A 22,236-nucleotide genomic window follows, 5' to 3' on the forward strand; every position below is an offset into this window, starting at 1 on the left:
AGGACCGGCACTTACAAGTATTTCAGCTTTGGGATCAGGCTACCAGCAGTGCAGAGTTAGCTCAGGAATGAGCAACATCTTACAAACACACATAAAAACCAGAGGCCAACAGATCATGTGAAAATCTAAGATTTGTGTCATTCTCAAAACTTTTTCCCATGCCTGTATGTACAGGATCTACTGTATGTAGTTACTAACCTGGCAGCTATAGTCACATGTAGGAGCAACTTCATAACATAAGTAGTAGCAGAAATAACCTGTGCTGTATGAGCGCTAAGGGCACTGTGAAGTGCAGGAGCTGGAGGGTAGAGTCTATTGTAAAGCTTGTTAGACTTAAGACAGTCTTGTGAGCTGCACAGAGCAGCATCACATGACTTCTCCCTCCAGAGTGAGCAGGGAGAAGCAGCTCCTCCCCTCCATCAGTAACATAAGCAGCACAACCAGAGAAGACAGCTACTGCAGGTAAAGACTAAACTGGGGAGGATAGCAAAGAAACTGATAGACGTAGGTAAAGAAAGTAATAGGCAAAGTTGTCATACATCACAAGATCTATTGTACATATAAATGGCAAAGAAAAGTTCACATTCAGGAAAACTATAAGCATAAAATTATACATTACTCAACTGTTCCGGACACAGGGACCTTTATCTAAGACTGTTAGTGCAGTATACTGATCACAAACTACCTTTTTGCATTAACAGACTCCCATGATGCTGTTCTTAGGTTCAATGCTGCACCTACAGAAGATTTTGAGTCTGATGTGGGATCAAAAACTACATTCCGTCTCATAAATTCCCAGGTAAATCTAATGTTTATTGTGAAGATTTTTTTGCCTTCAGTATAAGATCAGTGATATTACAACACCCACCACCATCACAGATAGCGGCAGCGGCTGATAAACAGAGAATGGAACAGGAAGCAGACAGCTCCACTCTCTGTGTAGTGGCTGAGCTGAGTCACTGCAGCTTATGCAGTAATCTTATGCTCTGGTTTTTGCTAAAATTGGATAACACTATCTTTAAAGGAAATCTATTATCATAATCCATCATGATAAATCGGGGACACTTACTCATAGATCCAGGCACCGTGACTGTGGTAATCTTCTTATATTTGTTATCCATGGCCTCCTTCCTTCTAAAATTCTAACCCTTCTAATATAATGCTAATGAACCTTAAATGCTCTGGGGGCCATTTTCAGAGGCCCTCTATGCTCTGTCTGTTAGGCTACCCTCACACGGCAGTTGATTATGGGTGTGCACTAGCTGTTGTTTCTATGGCTAGCACGCGTCCCCACTCTTCTCTTTGGTCTCATGTCCATATCTCCCCCTGTATGAAGCAACCTACTGTGCCAAAAAATTCAGAGGCGGGCAATGAAGTAATATTCTATTCCAGATAGCTCATAAATGGTGCTCTCACACCGATGATTATCAGGCTGCAAACATTGGGCATGGTATCGTTGTTTGCGGCACAACGCCTACCCACTGTTGTGTGAGGTTAGCTAATCACTATGTAGGAGCACTTCCCCTCCCAATGTCTGCTGCTGCCCTTAGATTACATTAGGAACAGGGAAGGGGTAAGTGCCAGGGTTTAGGAGGAGGTAAGACAGTATAACAACCTGTGAAGCTACAGCACAGAAGGTATCACCCCTAGGAGCCCTTCAGGCTCATAAGCATAATTTTCAAAGAAGGAAAGAAGCCATGAATAACAAATCTGAAAAGTTTACCACAGTCACAGTACTTGGATCTATGAGTAAGTGTCTCTGGCTTATCATGATGGATTTAAATGGAAGAATTAACTTTAAGGCACAGTGTAATTTTTCAGACTGATACAAAACCCAGAGACTAAAAATACTAATCCCATATTCACACTGTCACTGTCAAAATTTGATCAGTATTTTAAATCAGTATTTAAATTCCAATAGCAGAAGTAAAATCTACACAGAGGAAAAGGTACAATGAAAAGATCTGCATCTTCCTCGCTTTGGATCCAATGTTACATTTGTTTTACAAATGTTGATGCAAAATACTAACTGTGTGAAAGTGGCCTTACACACAGCACCAGTATACCGTACATGTATACATTGTCTTGGTCACCACATTTCTATGTCAGGCCCTTTTTTTATGTTTACAACCTGTAATTCCCCAGTACAGAGATGCATGGCTTGTCCTGTGGCCGCAGCGTCACAATGGGGGGCATTTATTAATTTGGGCGCAAGCTGGAGTTGGAAGCGTGCAATAATTTTCAGTCATAGGCAAGTTTGTGGCGCAAGGGGTTAATGATTTGGTGCATAAACAATAAGGTGTAGAACTGTCTCCCCATTCATGAAGGTGAAATAGAAATCCCTAGACTTGCTGTTATCTGCTTTAATTGTGCCCAAAACAAGTCGGAAAAATAGAAGTGCCAGAAAAGTGTCAGGTTTACAATCAGAGCCACAATTTTCTGCTGGAAAACAGAACAAGTCGTGAGTGTTGGAAAAGCACCAATATTGTGGCGCCACCTGATTTCCATTTGGAACTCGATAAGGGCGGGACGGTGGCTGAATGAGTAGCACTTCTGCCTTGAAGTGCTTGGGTCCTGAGTTCAATTCCCACTCGGGTCAACGTTTGCAAAGAGTTTATATGTTCTCTCCGTGTTTGTGTGGGTTTCCTCCGGGTCCTCCGGTTTCCTCCCACACTCCAAAACATACCGGTAGGTTGTTTAGATTGTGAGCCCCATGGGGACAGGGACCAATTTGGCAAGCTCTGTGCAGCGCTGTGTAATCTATAGGCGCTATATAAATAAATAATTATTATAATAGTCACTACTTATGATTTGGGTCGCCGGAGCAATCTACAATGTAGATATATAGTGATCCATTCAGCTGGCTGATTTTACATTGCGTTTACATTATATTTACACTGAGTTGAGATAAATTCTAGATTAATGTTTTATAAATTCAATGTAAAGGCAACGTGTTAACACATTTACATACACAGCTACCTAGATAACCAGATGCATGTGTATTACATGTGGTGCAACCCTCCTACTGCCACATTTTGTCGACTAGCTCCAATTTTTATAAAATTCAAGTAATGCTTAAAGTGGTTTTCCCATTTCAGCAAATGAATGTTATTGTTTGTATAATGAAAAGTTATACAATTTTCCAATATACTTTCTGTATCACATCATAAGAGTTTTCTAGATCTGTTCTTGCTGAAACTATAATAGAAGCGTGGTTTCGCTTATCCCATCTTTGCGTATTTTCCTAGTGGAGCATCCATGGCTATAAGACTCCACACGCCTACACAGTGGCCAAATGCGCTGTAAGGAGAACTCTCACTTCCCAACCCTAGTTACAAGCCTCTCACCCAGCCAAACCAGTTCCCTGCACTGTGCTGAAGAGACCCAACCAGGTCGAAACAGCGCTGTCTACAATTGGGAGTCTGTTCCTTCTGGAATAGATAAACTGGTTTGGATTTAATCCCACATCATGTCATTAGGCTTCCTGATGGTCATGCTTGATCTCAAGGGAGTTACCTTACAAGGTAGATAAGGGGGCGTGGTTTTCCTTATCTAGTCCTTTACATATTTTGGGGGAGCTTCATTGTTTACTTCCAGTGCAAAGAAATCTATCCATGGGGTGGGTTATAATGTGCACGGCTCATTCTAACCCACGGGCCGGCTCTGATTACTCACTGATACTACACAATGCAAATTCTACAAGCAAATATATACATTCAAATATATACAGGTCGGCATAAACACTGAGGTGATATCATGGAAATACCTGATAAGTTATACCGGGACAAAGCAGTCTGGGAGAGATTGCGTTTTGTAATATCTGGATGCTGTTATCTGTCTGACCTCTGTAATGATTAATCTTGATACTAGTGTCAGAGATTTGCTACTGTTTTACTCACATGTTCCCGACCTGGACAAAGAATCGTCTCAGTTGGTCATCGAGATGCATGGAAGGAAAATGAAAAACAGCACATTACACATAGAGGGTTAACGACGGCTTTATATTACCATGATGAAGATTCGGTGGGCAAGTGGTTTAGCACTATTGTCTTGTACACATAAATGACAAATTGATGCTTTGATGTTGAATGCAGCACATGATTACAACCAAGGTGGACATACAGTTGGTGGTGATAAATTATACCATCCAGGTCCATCTGCAAAGAGTTTGTATGTTCTTTCCATGTTTGCGTGGGTTTCCACCGGGTCCTCCAGTTTCCTCCCACACTCCAAAACATACTGGTAGGTTGATTAAATTGTGAGCCCCATTGGGGACAGGGACTGATCTGGGAGATTGACCGTACTAATGATTAACCCAACATCATGCCCCCTGCCCCCCCTTCAAAATCAACACACAACACAACTTTTGAGGAAAAGTGGGGGTCGGCCACAGCTTTATTATTAATAATAACTAATAATCGACCTGTGGGGAACCCAGACCCTTTCCCTAAACATGCCCCCTACGCGGGGGCATGTCCTAGTTGGTCCGTCAGGTGATTTAACTACCAGCCGAGATGGTCAAGATTACACCACAGGCCAAGCTGTGACTACCAACAACAACATAGAATGAACAACACAAATAACAAACCGGCAAGAAGAATGACATATATTAACAAAAAACAATAATATACAATAATAACTTTGGGAGGGTGGGGTGGGATCTCTTGAGCGCGGAGCAGTCCACATAGGCTGGACTAGCACCGCGCTCAGGAATAAATATCCTGGACCACTGCCCCTAAGTGGCCAGTGGAACTAGCTGGCCACAATCTGACCAGAAACCGGAGGGGGGGGGGGGCAGGAGGAACCGTGCCCTTAACGGTAAAGAGCACATTCAGTCCTGAAGCCCCCCGGCTTAGGCAGCCCGCGGGCTGAGCAAACTCTGTGCAGAGCTGCGTAATCTGTGTGTGCTATATAAATTAAGGAATTATTATTATTATACAGTTTGTGGTAATAAAGTATACTGCTGTGCCTATAAGCTGTGTCCTGGCACCTGTGATTTATCGTGACAGGCTTGTTGACTATATGCTGTAAGTTCTAACCAAAGGAGACATTTTATCTGATATTAAAGGGAACTTGTCAGCAGAAATTGAACCGATGAGCCCCTAATAGTTTGTTGTCAAGTAGATTAACACCTTCCAGATCATGGGGGGAGATTTATCAGATATGTCTAAGGTAAAACTGTTCATATTTGGGTGATGTAGGAGTTCTACTCTAGGTTCTACGAGTAGCAAGCTATTATGGGCAGTTTTGTACCTACACATATAACTACAGCCCATATACTGTACATATGAAAGGCTTAGAGCAGTGATGGCGAACCTTTTAGAGGCCGAGTGCCCAAACTACAACAAAGACCTGCTTATTTATCGCAAAGTGCCAACCCAGAAATTTATTTTGTGATTTATACTCCCTTCTCTGTCACAGCTTTTATTGATACCAGCACCCTGAGGACACCAATAAAGCAGAAAATAGTCCCAGGTAGAGGTGTCACTTTAATATAGCTCTGTGCACAGAAAGTCCTGGGCTGTCTGGGACTGCAGGAAGATACCTGGAGTCATCTCTGGTGATGGCCTGAGTGCCCACAGAAAGGGCTCTGAGTGCCACCTCTGGCACCAGTGCCATAGGTTAGCCATCACTGGCTTAGAGAGATCAAAGTTAAAACAAATACAACAAATGAACTGAGACTTAAAGCTAAAGCTGCACTGCAGACATGACACAATTATAATGTAATAAATACCTTATGTTCTTGTTGCAGGTTATTACACAGGGTGAATTCAACTTTTCGACAAACCCTATCTATAAAGATGTGATCTTAATACTGTGGGATCCAGCCCCTTATACTGCAGATACATATCAGGTAAGGCTAAACAAGCCGAATGAAGACATATTTACATATTTTTTTTAATTGACTGACATTTGCATTGCATTTAGAGACCCATTTCAAACACTGTTTTGCATTGTTTACATGATGGGACATAGAAGCTTTGGCCACCCCACTTAGGGTGCTTGCTATAGTCGTGTCTAAGCAGATTCCTTGTTAGCGTGTTATTCTGACCTGTGTCTCCTGGTATCTAGACTTTTGGCTTGGGTTCTGACTATTCCCTGACTTTGCAATTTTGTGCTACGTTTGTCCTTTGGTTCTGACCCGACTCCTCTTATTTGTTTGTATTGTCTTTTCCTGTCTTTGAATTTTCTGCACAGGGAGGATTTATCTCTTAATTGTCCTTTGTCATTAGGGCTTGCAAGGCAATCGACTGGGAAGTGAGCTAAGCATTAGGGTCCAATATCTTTGTCTCCCTTTCTTGTCCTATCCCAGAGCATGTATTATAGCTAGTCTTAATAAATCCCCCCCTTTGTGTTTGTTGGTAGAGAAGTAATGAGTATGTAATTTTGTCCAAATAGTGATGCAATGTTTTATGTAGTTTTTCATAGAACTGCTGGGAAATCATAATCTCAGCCAATTCACACAAATGAGACAAACATAGAATTGAACTTTGCATCATACACAATATCATGTACATAAGGCATTAAGGCCATAGCTGAGCGACTATTGGTTTCTGCAGTTCTAACCTTAACCTCAAATGCTATTATGCAGCATACTGTAAGCCCTTGCCTCTACAGACAGTTTTGGTCTTAATAACTGGATCACAAATTCTGACATGTGTCTCTTTATGTGGTAATGACTTTGTAATGCTTTAACTTACCCAGCATTCTTTTGTGACACATTAAGGCACATTGGCCTTTGTTTAGGCTTTAGACACCTGTTTTTTGGGGATGGTAGAACCGCCTCGCCTCTAGGTGTACAGGATGCCCCTTATCTACATCCACTACACCTAGAGGAGAGGTGATTCTACCATCACCATAGACAGGGGGCATCCTCTACACCTAGAGGAGAGGTGGTTCTACCATCACCATAGACAGGGGACATCCTCTACACCTAGAGGAGATAGGATCTGTCATCACCATAGACAGGGGGCATCCTCCACAACTAGAGGAGAGATGGTTCTACCATCACCATAGACAGGAGGCATCCTCTACACCTAGAGGAGAGGCGGTTCTACCATCACCATAGACAGGGGGCATCCTCTACACCTAGAGGAGAGGAGGTTCTACCATCACCATAGACAGGGGGCATCCTCTACACCTAGAGGAGAGATGGTTCTACCATCACCATAGACAGGAGGCATCCTCTACACCTAGAGGCAAAGCGGTTTTACCATCACCATATACAGGGGACATTCTCTGCACCTAGAGGAGAGGTGGTTCTATCATCACCATAGACAGGGGGCATCCTCTACACCTAGAGGAGAGGAGGATCTACCACAACCATAGACAGGGGGCATCCTCTACACCCAGAGGAGAGGCGATTCTACCATCACCATAGACAGGAGGCATCCTCTACACCTAGAGGCAAAGCGGTTTTACCATCACCATATACAGGGGACATTCTCTGCACCTAGAGGAGAGGTGGTTCTATCATCACCATAGACAGGGGGCATCCTCTACACCTAGAGGAGAGGAGGATCTACCACAACCATAGACAGGGGGCATCCTCTACACCCAGAGGAGAGGCGATTCTACCATCACCATAGACAGGGGGCATCCTCTACACCTAGAGGAGAGGAGGTTCTACCATCACCATAGACAGGGGGCATCCTCTACACCTAGAGGAGAGGAGGTTCTACCATCACCATAGACAAGGGGCATCATCTACACCTAGAGGAGAGGAGGTTCTACCATCACCATAGACAGGGGGCATCCTCCACACCTAGAGGAGAGGAGGTTCTACCATCACCATAGACAGGGGACATCCTCTACACCTAGAGGAGAGGAGGTTCTACCATCACCATAGACAGGGGGCATCCTCCACACCTAGAGGAGAGGAGGTTCTACCATCACCATAGACAGGGGACATCCTCTACATCTAGAGGAGAGGTGGTTCTACCATCACCATAGACAGGGGGCATCTTCTACACCTAGAGGAGAAGTGGTTCTACCATCACCATAGACAGGGGGCATCCTCTACACCTAGAGGAGAGGTGGTTCTATAATCACCATAGACAGGGGGGGCTCTACACCTAGAGGAGAGGCGGTTCTACCATCACCATAGACAGGAGACAGCCTCTACAGGGATTCCTTACAGTAAGAGCAATGAGACTATGGAACTATATGCTGTTGTTATGGTGAACTCTATGTCCATGAGGCCTGGATGCCTTTCTGGAGAGCAAAAATATTACGGGTTACGGGAAAAAAACATTTGTTTAATTCTTAAAGGTTGGACTTGATGAACCATCTTCTTTTGTTAGAGGTATATTGAATAATTATAGTCATAGATATTCCATTCATTTATTTTTTCAGTGATGAAGATAGAATGATGGCAGAAAGAGAATTTGGTACACCAAATCCTGCACTGTTTTTCTACTGGTGGGGAAGGTGTGGGTATTGTAGGGGTAACGTCTGTCTTTGTACAGGTCAAGGGGTCTTTTCCCCAACAAATACTAAACCTGTGGTGTACCATGCTCCATATGGCACATATAACTTGTCAACTTTTGAAGTCATAAAAATTAAAGAGGTGAAGTGATATATATTATAGATTCTTCACTAGTCTTTAATAATGGTATTTATTTAAAAATATAGACATAAAATAAAAGGTTATACACATATATCAGGACTATTCATATAAAATATATTACGGTAGCTGCAGGGCCCCCAGAGACTAGCTGACTTATCATACATACAGAACTGTATTCTGAATTAACCAAAAATATACTAGTACAAATAAAATACACTCACCGGCCACTTTATTAGGTACACCATGCTAGTAACGGGTTGGACCCCCTTTTGCCTTCAGAACTGCCTCAATTCTTCGTGGCATAGATTCAACAAGGTGCTGGAAGCATTCCTCAGAGATTTTGGTCCATATTGACATGATGGCATCACACAGTTGCCGCAGATTTGTCGGCTGCACATCCATCATGCGAATCTCCCGTTCCACCACATCCCAAAGATGTTCTATTGGATTGAGATCTGGTGACTGTGGAGGCCATTTGAGTACAGTGAACTCATTGTCATGTTCAAGAAACCAGTCTGAGATGATTCCAGCTTTATGACATGGCGCATTATCCTGCTGAAAGTAGCCATCAGATGTTGGGTACATTGTGGTCATAAAGGGATGGACATGGTCAGCAACAATACTCAGATAGGCTGTGGCGTTGCAACTAGAGATGAGCGAGCACTAAAATGCTCGGGTACTCGTTATTCGAGATGAACTTTTCCCGATGCTCGAGTGCTCGTTTCGAGTAACGAGCCCCATTGAAGTCAATGGGAGACTCGAGCATTTTTCAAGGGGACCAAGGCTCTGCACAGGGAAGCTTGGCCAAACACCTGGGAACCTCAGAAAAGGATGGAAACACCACGGAAATGGACAGGAAACAGCAGGGGCAGCATGCATGGATGCCTCTGAGGCTGCTTAAATGCACCATTATGCCAAAATTATGGGCAACAGCATGGCCATGACAGAGTGACAGAATGAAGCTAGATAGCAGCTAAAACATCCAATAATTGACCCTGACACTATAGGGGACGGCATGCAGAGGCAGCGGCAGCAGCGGAAGGCTAGAGAGTGGCATGGCGACATACCCTAAATGGACTCAGGCTTCAAACCAATGGGTAGCAGAGAGGAACCAAAGGAGGTGAGCAAGAAGCGCTCAAATAATATCGGTACATGATAAAAGTTTGCCAGTATATTTTGTGGATTACACAGCAGGGTGGCGACAAAGTTAACATGGAAGCCATGAAAACAATCCAAAATTCTGCCTGACACAGCTCGTTTGATAAGGGGACGATGTATGGAGGCAGTGAACTAGTAGTAGATTAAAGGTGCTGCAGTTAAAACTATGTTAGTTGTTTCTTGGCATGGAGCTGGCGCTCCGCTGCCAGGCGAGCTTTCGCCAATCCAAGCCCCTGTCTCTAGGCTACTCCCCAAACAGCACTTCTAAGAACCTTTCGGATAAGATCAAGTGTAGTAGCGTTCTTATAAGTTTGGGATATGGCGGGTGAGGGGGATGTAAACAGATGCGCAAGAAGCGCTGAAATAATATCCGTAAATGGTAAAAGTTTGCCAGTATATTTTGTGGATTACACAGCAGGGTGGCGACAAAGTTAACAAGTTTGTTGTGGAAGCCATGAAAACAACCCAAAATTCTGCCTGACACAGCACGTTTGATAAGGCGGGCATGTATGGAGGCAGTGAACTAGTAGTAGATTAAAGGTGCTGCAGTTAAAACTATGTTAGTTGGTTCTTGGCATGGAGCTGGCGCTCCGCTGCCAGGCGAGCTTTCGCCAATCCAAGCCCGTGTCTCTAGGCTACTCCCCAAACAGCACTTCTAAGAACCTTTTGTATAAGATCAAGTGTAGTAGCGTTCTTATAAGTTTAGGATATGGCGGGTGAGGGGAATGTAAACAGATGCGCAAGAAGCGCTGAAATAATATCCGTAAATGGTAAAAGTTTGCCAGTATATTTTGTGGATTACACAGCAGGGTGGCGACAAAGTTAACAAGTTTGTTGTGGAAGCCATGAAAACAACCCAAAATTCTGCCTGACACAGCACGTTTGATAAGGCGGGCATGTATGGAGGCAGTGAACTAGTAGTAGATTAAAGGTGCTGCAGTTAAAACTATGTTAGTTGGTTCTTGGCATGGAGCTGCCGCTCCGCTGCCAGGCGAGCTTTCGCCAATCCAAGCCCGTGTCTCTAGGCTACTCCCCAAACAGCACTTCTAAGTACCTTTTGTATAAGATCAAGTGTAGTAGCGTTCTTATAAGTTTAGGATATGGCGGGTGAGGGGAATGTAAACAGATGCGCAAGAAGCGCTGAAATAATATCCGTAAATGGTAAAAGTTTGCCAGTATATTTTGTGGATTACACAGCAGGGTGGCGACAAAGTTAACAAGTTTGTTGTGGAAGCCATGAAAACAACCCAAAATTCTGCCTGACACAGCACGTTTGATAAGGCGGGCATGTATGGAGGCAGTGAACTAGTAGTAGATTAAAGGTGCTGCAGTTAAAACTATGTTAGTTGGTTCTTGGCATGGAGCTGCCGCTCCGCTGCCAGGCGAGCTTTCGCCAATCCAAGCCCCTGTCTCTAGGCTACTCCCCAAACAGCACTTCTAAGAACCTTTTGTATAAGATCAAGTGTAGTAGCGTTCTTATAAGTTTGGGATATGGCGGGTGAGGGGAATGTAAACAGATGCGCAAGAAGCGCTGAAATAATATCCGTAAATGGTAAAAGTTTGCCAGTGTATTTTGTGGATAACACAGCAGGGTGGCGACAAAGTTAACAACTTTGATGTGGAATCCATGAAAACAACCCAAATTTCGGCCTGACAAACCTCGTTTGATAAAGGGACGATGTATGGAGGCAGCTATATGGACGACTTTTGGAGGTAGCAATGGAGACAACGTGTGGAGGCTGCTATGGAGACAATTCAATTTGGATAGTGCCTGTATGTGGCTGTCCAAAAAAATTTTCAAACCAGAGGAGCAGGTAGGTGGCCCTCCAGAAAAATGGAATAGATTGAGTGCCTGTATGTGGCAGTCCAAAAAAGTTTTTAAATCCAGAGGAGCAGGTAGGTGGCCCTCCAGAAAAATGGAATAGATTGAGTGCCTGTATGTGGCAGTCCAAAAAAGTTTTTAAACCAGAGGAGCAGGTAGGTGGCCCTCCAGAAAAATGGAATAGATTGAGTGCCTGTATGTGGCAGTCCAAAAAAGTTTTTAAACCAGAGGAGCAGGTAGGTGGCCCTCCAGAAAAATTGAATAGATTGAGTGCCTGTATGTGGCAGTCCAAAAAAGTTTTTAAACCAGAGGAGCAGGTAGGTGGCCCTCCAGAAAAATGGAATAGATTGAGTGCCTGTATGTGGCAGTCCAAAAAAGTTTTTAAACCAGAGGAGCAGGTAGGTGGCCCTCCAGAAAAATGGAATAGATTGAGTGCCTGTATGTGGCAGTCCAAAAAAGTTTTTAAACCAGAGGAGCAGGTAGGTGGCCCTCCAGAAAAATTGAATAGATTGAGTGCCTGTATGTGGCAGTCCAAAAAAGTTTTCAAACCAGAGGAGCAGGTAGGTGGAGCTCCAGAAAAATTTAATAGATTGAGTGCCTGTATGTGGCACTCCCAAAAATTGTTTAAAACAGAGGACCGGGTCGGTGGCCCTCCAGAAAAATTAAATGCATAAAGTACTATAGGTAGAGCCAGTGGGCCCTGTCAAAAAATAGCCAGTTTCCTCTGCTTTACTGTACAAAGAGCAGGAGAAGGAGGAAAATGAGGAGGAGGAGGAGTGGATAAATTATTCAGGTTGAGCTTCCTTCACCTGCTGGAGATTGGAAATTAGGAGAAATCCATGCTTTATTCATCTTGATAAGCGTCAGCCTGTCAGCGCTGTCAGTCGACAGGCGTGTACGCTTATCGGTGATGATGCCACCAGCTGCACTGAAAACCCGCTCGGACAAGACGCTAGCGGCAGGGCAGGCAAGAACCTCCAAGGCGTACAGCGCCAGTTCGTGCCACATGTCCAGCTTTGAAACCCAGTAGTTGTAGGGAGCTGTGTGATCATTTAGGACGATGGTATGGTCAGCTACGTACTCCCTCACCATCTTTCTGTAAAGATCAGCCCTACTCTGCCGAGACTGGGGACAGGTGACAGTGTCTTGCTGGGGTGACATAAAGCTGGCAAAAGCCTTGTAAAGCGTACCCTTGCCAGTGCTGGACAAGCTGCCTGCTCGCCTACTCTCCCTCGCTACTTGTCCCGCAGAACTACGCACTCTGCCGCTAGCGCTGTCAGAAGGGAAATACTGTTTCAGCTTGTGCACCAGGGCCTGCTGGTATTCATGCATTCTCACACTCCTTTCCTCTCCAGGGATGAGAGTGGAAAGATTTTGCTTGTACCGTGGGTCCAGGAGAGTGAACACCCAGTAATCGGTGCTGGAATAAATTCTTTGAACGCGAGGGTCACGGGATAGGCAGCCTAGCATGAAATCTGCCATATGAGCCAGAGTACCAACGCGTAAGAATTCGCTCCCCTCACTGGCCTGACTGTCCATTTCCTCCTCCTCCAACTCCTCCAATTCCTCTTCTTCTGCCCATACACGCTCAACAGTGAAGGACTCAACAATGGTCCCCTCTTGTGTCTCGCCAACATTCTCCTCCTCTTCCTCCTCATCCTCCTCCACCTCCACCTCCTCCGATATGCGCTGAGAAACAGACCTAAGGGTGCTTTGGCTATCAACAAGGGAATCTTCTTCCCCCGTCTCTTGTGAGGAGCGCAAAGCTTCCGACTTCATGCTGACCAGAGAGTTTTTCAACAGGCCAAGCAGCGGGATGGTGAGGCTGATGATGGCGGCATCGCCACTGACCATCTGTGTTGACTCCTCAAAGTTACTCAGCACCTGACAGATATCAGACATCCACGTTCACTCCTCATTGTAGACTTGAGGAAGCTGACTGACCTGACTACCAGTTCTGGTGGAAGTTGACATCTGGCAGTCTACAATCGCTCGGCGCTGCTGGTAAACTCTGGATAACATGGTCAGTGTTGAATTCCACCTCGTGGGCACATCGCACAACAGTCGGTGAGCGGGCAGTTGGAGGCGGCGCTGCGCTGCCCTGAGAGTGGCAGCATCTGTGCTGGACTTCCTGAAATGCGCACAGATGCGGCGCACCTTCGTGAGCAAATCAGACAGATTGGGGTATGTCTTGAGGAAACGCTGAACTATCAGATTTAACACATGGGCCAGGCATGGCACATGTGTCAGTCTGCCGAGTTGCAGAGCCGCCACCAGGTTACGGCCGTTGTCACACACAACCATGCCTGGCTTCAGGTTCAGCGGTGCCAGCCACAGATCAGTCTGCGCCGTGATGCCCTGTAATAGTTCTTGGGCGGTGTGCCTTTTATCGCCTAGGCTCAGCAGTTTGAGCACCGCCTGCTGTCGCTTAGCGACGGCACTGCTGCTGTGCCTAGAGCTACCGACTGATGGCGCCATGCCCACGGATGGTCGTTCGGAGGAGGAGGTGGAGGAGGGGTGGGAGGACGAGGAGGCATAGTAGGCCTGAAACACCTGGACCGAGGTAGGCCCCGCAATCCTCGGCGTCGGCAGTATATGACCAGCCGCAGGGTCACACTCGGTCCCAGCCTCCACCAAGTTAACCCAATGTGCCGTCAGAGATATATAGTGGCCCTGCCCGGCAGCACTCGTCCACGTGTCCGTGGTCAGGTGGACCTTGTCAGAAACGGCGTTGGTCAGGGCACGGATTATGTTGTCTGACACGTGCTGGTGCAGGGCTGGGACGGCACATCGGGAAAAGTAGTGGCGGCTGGGGACCGAATACCGAGGGGCGGCCGCCGCCATGAGGCTGCGAAAGGCCTCGGTCTCTACTAGCCTATAGGGCAGCATCTCCAGGCTTAGCAATCTGGAGATGTGCACATTAAGGGCTTGGGCGTGCGGGTGGGTTGCACTATATTTGCGTTTCCGCTCCAGCGTCTGGGGTATGGAGAGCTGAACGCTGGTGGATGCTGTGGAGGATCGTGGAGGCGACGATGGGGTTTTTGTGGCAGGGTCCTGGGCAGGGGGCTGACTATCAGCTGACACAGGGGAAGGAGCAGTGGTGTGCACGGCCGGAGGTGAACGCGCTTGTTGCCACTGAGTGGGGTGTTTAGCATTCATATGCCTGCGCATACTGGTGGTAGTTAAGCTAGTAGTGGTGGAACCCCTGCTGATCCTGGTTTGGCAAATGTGGCACACCACAGTCCGTCGGTCATCCGGTGTTTCCTTAAAGAACCTCCAGACTTCTGAAAATCTAGCCCTCGCCGCAGGAGCCCTTGCCACGGGAGCTTCACTAGTTGACACATTTGGCGCTGATGCACCAGCTCTGGCCCTGCCTCTCCGTCTGGCCCCACCACTGCCTCTTCCAACCTGTTCTGGTCGAGGACTCTCCTCCGTCTCAGAAGCACTGTGTTCACCCGGCCTCTCAACCCAGCTTGGGTCTGTCACCTCATCATCCTCCGATCCCTCAGTCTGCTCCCCCCTCGGACTTCCTGCCCTGACAACAACTTCCCCACTGTCTGACAACCGTGTCTCCTCATCGTCGGACACCTCTTTACACACTTCTTCCAGTACGTCAACAAGGTCATCATCACCCACAGACTGCGACTGGTGGAAAACCTGGGCATCGGAAAATTGCTCATCAGCAACCGGACAAGTGGTTTGTGACTGTGGGAATGGTCCAGAAAACAGTTCCTCAGAGTATGCCGGTTCAAATGGCAAATTTTGCTGGGAGGGGGCAGACTGGGGGGGAGGAGGCTGAGGTGCAGGAGCTGGAGGAGTGCCGATTTCGGTGACATGGGTGGACTGCGTGGAAGACTGACTGGTGGACAAATTGCTCGAAGCATTGTCGGCAATCCACGACATCACCTGTTCGCACTGTTCTGGCCTCAACAGTGCTCTACCACGATTCCCAGTAACTTCAGACATGAACCTAGGGAGTGTAGCTCTGCGGCGTTCCCCTGCTCCCTCATAAGCAGGTGGTGTCTCACCCCGCCCAGGACCACGGCCTCTGACCCCTGCAGTAGTTGGACGCCCACGTCCCCGCCCTCGTCCTCTACCCCTAGCCCTCGGGTTAAACATTTTGAAAATGAGAGTTATAACTTGAATTTTTTTTTTTACTTTTTTTTTGTTTTTGTTTTTTTTTGTGTTTTTTAGTTTTTAAAACCAAACGATGCTATCCTATTGCTATGGCTATTTTATAGCCAAGTATGAAAGCACACTGCTATGCCAGATGAGATGACGCTGAGTTATGAAAAAAATAAACGTAAAATAAAAAAGGAAATGGCAGACTGTGCCTAATTGAAATACAACCCCGGCCCCTAATAAATTTTCCCACTTCGGTCTTTGCGATGGATATGTGCGTCACTAAGCGCAAAACACAGTGGTCGCAAGTCTGACTCCAAATTGCTCACAATTTGCTAGTAGATGCACTGCAACAACTACAGCCACCAGCAGATCAACCAGAAATCAAATATATATAACGCTACTGTAGGCGTAATTAAGCCGTTTGTATTCTCCTATGGCTATTTTCTAGCCAAGTATTACAGCACACTACTATGCCAGATGAGATGACACTGAGTTATGAAAAAAATAAACGTAAAATAAAAAAGGAAATGGCAGACTGTGCCTAATTGAAATCCAACCCCGGGCCCTAATAAATTTTCCCACTTCGGTCTTTGCGATGGACATGTGCGTCACTAAAACACAGTGGTCGCAAGTCTGACTCCAAATTGCTCACAATTTACTAGTAGATGCACTGCAACAACTACAGCCACCAGCAGATCAACCAGAAATCAAATATATATAACGCTACTGTAGGCGTAATTAAGCCGTTTGTATTCTCCTATGGCTATTTTCTAGCCAAGTATTACAGCACACTACTATGCCAGATGAGATGACGCTGAGTTATGAAAAAAATAAACGTAAAATAAAAAAGGAAATGGCAGACTGTGCCTAATTGAAATACAACCCCGGGCCCTAATAAATTTTCCCACTTCGGTCTTTGCGATGGATATGTGCGTCACTAAAACACAGTGGTCGCAAGTCTGACTCCAAATCGCTCACAATTTACTAGTAGATGCGCTGCAACAACTACAGCCACCAGCAGATCAACCAGAAATCAAATATATATAACGCTACTGTAGGCGTAATTAAGCCGTTTGTATTCTCCTATGGCTATTTTCTAGCCAAGTATTACAGCACACTACTATGCCAGATGAGATGACGCTGAGTTATGAAAAAAATAAACGTAAAATAAAAAAGGAAATGGCAGACTGTGCCTAATTGAAATCCAACCCCGGGCCCTAATAAATTTTCCCACTTCGGTCTTTGCGATGGATATGTGCGTCACTAAAACACGGTGGTCGCAAGTCTGACTCCAAATTGCTCACAATTTACTAGTAGATGCACTGCAACAACTACAGCCACCAGCAGATCAACCAGAAATCAAATATATATAACGCTACTGTAGGCGTAATTAAGCCGTTTGTATTCTCCTATGGCTATTTTCTAGCCAAGTATTACAGCACACTACTATGCCAGATGAGATGACGCTGAGTTATGAAAAAAATAAACGTAAAATAAAAAAGGAAATGGCAGACTGTGCCTAATTGAAATCCAACCCCGGGCCCTAATGAATTTTCCCACTTCGGTCTTTGCGATGGATATGTGCGTCACTAAAACACAGTGGTCGCAAGTCTGACTCCAAATTGCTCACAATTTACTAGTAGATGCACTGCAACAACTACAGCCACCAGCAGATCAACCAGAAATCAAATATATATAACGCTACTGTAGGCGTAATTAAGCCGTTTGTATTCTCCTATGGCTATTTTCTAGCCAAGTATTACAGCACACTACTATGCCAGATGAGATGACGCTGAGTTATGAAAAAAATAAACGTAAAATAAAAAAGGAAATGGCAGACTGTGCCTAATTGAAATACAACCCCGGGCCCTAATAAATTTTCCCACTTCGGTCTTTGCAATGGATATGTGCGTCACTAAAACACAGTGGTCGCAAGTCTGACTCCAAATTGCTCACAATTTACTAGTAGATGCACTGCAACAACTACAGCCACAAGCAGATCAACCAGAAATCAAATATATATAACGCTACTGTAGGCGTAATTAAGCCGTTTGTATTCTCCTATGGCTATTTTCTAGCCAAGTATTACAGCACACTACTATGCAAGATGAGATGACACTGAGTTATTAAAACAATAAACGTAAAATAAAAAGAAACTGGCAGACTGTGCCTAATTCTACTCAAACCCCTAATAAATTTTCCCACTTTGGTGTTTGAGGTGGATATGTGTGTCACTAAGAGCTAAACACAACGGTAGCAAGTCCCCCTGCTAATTCCTCACAATATGGTACTAGCTGCAAATAAAAAAAAAAAAAAATTATAACGTTATTGTAGCCCTAAGAAGGGCTGTTGGGTTCTTTTAGAATCACTCCTGCCTAACAGTAAGCTAATAGAACACCCTAACGCTTTCCCTGACCAGCAGCAGCTCTCTCCCTAGCGGCATCCAGACAGAGAATGATCCGAGCAGCGCGGGCAGCGGCTAGTCTATCCCAGGGTCACCTGATCTGGCCAGCCAACCACTGCTATCTACGTGTAAGGGTACCACGTCATGCTGGGTGGAGTGCAGAGTCTCCTGGCTTGTGATTGGCTCTGTTTCTGGCCGCCAAAAAGCAAAACGGCGGGAGCTGCCATTTTCTCGAGCGGGCGAAATACTCGTCCGAGCAACGAGCAGTTACGAGTACACTAATGCTCGATCGAGCATCAAGCTCGGACGAGTATGTTCGCTCATCTCTAGTTGCAACGATGCTCAATTGGTACCAAGGGGCCCAAAGAGTGCCAAGAAAATATTCCCCACACTATGACACCACCACCACCAGCCTGAACTGTTGATACAAGGCTGGATGGATCCATGCTTTCATGTTGTTAACGCCAAATTCTGACCCTACCATCCGAATGTCGCAGCAGAAATCGAGACTCATCAGACCAGGCAACGTTTTTCCAATCTTCTACTGTCCAATTTCGATGAGCTTGTGCAAATTGTAGCCTCAGTTTCCTGTTCTTACCTGAAAGGAGTGGCACCCTGTGTGGTCTTCTGCTGCTGTAGCCCATCTGCCTCAAAGTTCGATGTACTGTGCATTCAGAGATGCTCTTCTGCCTACCTTGGTTGTAACGGGTGGCGATTTGAGTCACTGTTGCCTTTTTATCAGCTCGAACCAGTCTGCCCATTCTCCTCTGACCTCTGGCATCAACAAGGCATTTCCGCCCACAGAACTGCCGCTCACTGGATGTTTTTTCTTTTTCGGACCATTCTCTGTAAACCTTAGAGATGGTTGTGCGTGAAAATCCCAGTAGATCAGCAGTTTCTGAAATACTCAGACGAGCCCTTCTGGCACCAACAACCATGCCACGTTCAAAGGCACTCAAATCACCTTTCTTCCCCATACTGATGCTCGGTTTGAACTGCAGGAGATTTTCTTGACCATGTCTACAGGCCTAAATGCACTGAGTTGCCGCCATGTGATTGGCTGATTAGAAATTAAGTGTTAACGAGCAGTTGGACAGGTGTACCTAATAAAGTGGCCGGTGAGTGTATATAATCAATAAGTAATCTTTGAATTCCCTGCAATCTTTCTGATGCCCATTAATATGAGAACATCCAAGCTCATAATAATCCTTGTCAAGAAAAGGTGCATAGTTTAGAGCTATAGATTTATTACAAGAGACGTAATGTATCCTATTGGTCGTAGTCTAAGATGTGATTGTACGTCAAAAGTGAACTTTCTATTTATCTCCCCTTATCAGGGGAATCACCCCCTCTTGAGATTTGTAAATGGTAGTCGCTGCAGGTGTTTGTATAGCTGGGCATCGATTATGTTCAAATATGTGCTGACCAGTCTCTGTTAGGCCCCATGTACACAACCATATGGGGGCAGTTGATACAATAGGACAATTCGCGCCATTATCAAAGCCCCCATAGAGGTCTACGAAAACTGGTCAGTATACAGTGTCTAATTGTACTGTGACCAAGCCGGCATCCAAATTGCAGAATGTAGGACATGTCCTATATTTTGCTGAAATACGGCAGCAGTAGCTCAGTTTTCTATGGAGAGGGGAGGGGGAAGAGCGCTAAACTCTCCTCCCTTTTCCATCTGCCCATGTGCTATGCCCAGGTTATGGCCAAGGTGAGCACACATCCATGTACATGAAGCCTGAGGCCATGTATACAATGTGGCTAATTCATGCTTGGAGTACAGACATGTGCAAATGTTAAGTTGCTCGCTGATGGGAGCAGTGGTTCCAAAATCTTATTTTAAAAAATTGTGTTGGGCCCATATTCTTCATACATGGCGAGGACCATGACCACCATAATCTGCATCTGAGACCCCCTCAACTAACAGTGCAACACATTTTACCTTCTCTTGGGCCTCTGTTCATAAAATGTAATTCGAAACCATATTTAGGTGTCATGCATCAAATTATTTAGGACCCATATCATGGACTACCTTGATGGGGTGCCATCAAAAATAGGTCATAAGGTGTTTCTTTACCATATGTGAAGGCACGTACTATAAACAATATAAACTAGACAGTGCACAATACTTGTCTCTTTTGGGAGAACAAAGGATCAGGTGTTGAGGTCACCCATGTCATTTGTCAGAGGAGAGTAGCGAGGCCTATTGTACCGGCATTTTTGACTATTTTTCTCTTGGGTTGAATTTCTTGCAACATTTCCCCCTAATCTTATCATGTTTTCAATTTAAAATTGTTATCTTTTACTTTAGTACATAGATATCTTATTTACTTAATATTCTAAGTCAACAGCATAGGTTAATGATTGGAGAGGAAAGTCTCATTTTCCACTTCCAAGTTCTCGCTTCCACAAACAGCTGCAATGCCATTCCATATCTATAAATATAGTAACTGAGCTTTGATCTGCCATGAATAATATCCATATCATACCATGTCTTTATGATCTCACATTCCTCCCCAGTGGTTTACAAAGCCTGAATATAAATTCTTTGAACCCTATAGAGAATATCGAAGGGAAAACCCTGAACAGCCATTTTATATTCTGAAACCACAAACTCTTTGGCAGCTGTGGAATATAATTCAAGAAAACTCACCGGAATTCATCCATCCAAATCCTCCATCTTCAGGGTCCATTGGTGAGTATCTAGATAGCATTGGGCTTTATTACACCTGTACAGGACATTTGATTTAACTTTGTCTTCCATTTTTATTCTTAATACAAAAGTTTTTAGATGACAAGCAAGTACACTCATGAACAGAAGTAACAATGCACAGAGAACCAAAATATGTGAGCGTCAGTAATCATAAGGCAAAAGAACAAATCACAAGTTCCAGCGTTAAAGGAAATAATATTCTTAATATGAAAAAAAGAGAACTGACTAACAAACACAAAAGACCTAAATCACCACAGATCAAAAACTAGGCACGAACACAAAGATCAAAAAAGGGGCATAAAAGAGGGGGAGGGAAGACGAGGGAGGATGGGAGTGTACAGAGTCCGGTTTTAAGGACATGAAGGATGGGAGGGGGGGGTACCGAGGCTGAACAAGACATTGTCCAAAATCAAACCGATGAGAGAATTCACTGTAGCCACAAGGCAAAGTCAGCACTGTCCTTATTTTGGTAGTATAATACGCGAAAATCCTACCATAATAATCTGCCTGGATTACGTTGACCTCAGAAACACACTGGGGCAGATTTACTTACCCGGTCCTGACGCGATCCAGCGGCGCGTTTTCTGTCGAGGATTCGGGTCTTCCGGCGATCCACTAATGTAGTGTGCCCGATGTCCACCAGGTGTCGCTGCTGCGCTGAAGTCCGCCGGAGTCCACCGGAGTTCACTATCCTATTCCTGGTGCAGGTAAGCGTGTGTCAAGGGACACTTTTTTAAAAAAAATTCTGCGGTTTTTAAGACTCTGTCGGGTTTTCCGATGGCCACGCCCCCCGATTTCCGTCGCGTGAAAGCCGGCGACAATGCGCCACAATCCGAACGCGTGCCAAAAATCCCGGGACAATTCAGGGAAAAACGTCGCAAATCGGAAAAATATGGGAACCATGAATGGGACCCTTAGTAAATGACCCCCATTTTGTCACTGTAGGGGCAACAAGAGATCTGGAATCCCTAGATAAAACTGACCTCGCCGCTGGCATGAAATGTCAACGGAGAGAGACCTTTCTTGATTTGTGAGAATGTACCTCGAACAGAGCAGTTAGAGGGATTAGAGCAATTAGAGGGAAGGCTCAGATGGAGACATGAAAGATCTTTCGCAAGAAGGATCCTACCTGATATGTCCTAAAAACTTTTTTTTCCAATTTTGTATAAATTTGCCAAAAAAGACTTATATGAAATATATAAATCTTCTTACAGAAGTGTGCTAATTAATAATTAATATTATGAAATGTTCACTTTAAAGGGTTTAGTTTTAGTATAGACACTGGAGAATACTCTATGTTCATATCTACGGCACTTGGAAGATAGAGGCATGTTTGACTCCCTACAAGGGGGTTTGCTGTTACTAGGGTCCCAAACAAAGGTTTTTCTAAACTGTACTGTTATGAGGGCATCAATGTCTCCCACTCCCAGCCTTTCCTT

The 22,236-nt window shown here is 45.0% G+C and overlaps 1 protein-coding gene across 2 annotated transcripts in view; it reads left to right on the forward strand.

The window, feature by feature from the left end:
• The window catches only part of LOC140122447 (beta-galactoside alpha-2,6-sialyltransferase 1-like), a 37,583-nt gene that overhangs the window by 13,651 nt on the left and 1,696 nt on the right, over positions 1–22,236 (forward strand). For both annotated transcript variants that reach the window (XM_072143322.1, XM_072143321.1), the window contains exons 3-5: positions 702–799; positions 5,753–5,854; positions 20,605–20,779. In XM_072143322.1, coding sequence (XP_071999423.1) covers positions 702–799; positions 5,753–5,854; positions 20,605–20,779 — 375 coding nt within the window. The remainder of the gene's footprint in view (positions 1–701; positions 800–5,752; positions 5,855–20,604; positions 20,780–22,236) is intronic.

The sequence above is a fragment of the Engystomops pustulosus genome, chromosome 3, assembly GCF_040894005.1.
Source record: "Engystomops pustulosus chromosome 3, aEngPut4.maternal, whole genome shotgun sequence".
Taxonomy (NCBI): domain Eukaryota; kingdom Metazoa; phylum Chordata; class Amphibia; order Anura; family Leptodactylidae; genus Engystomops; species Engystomops pustulosus.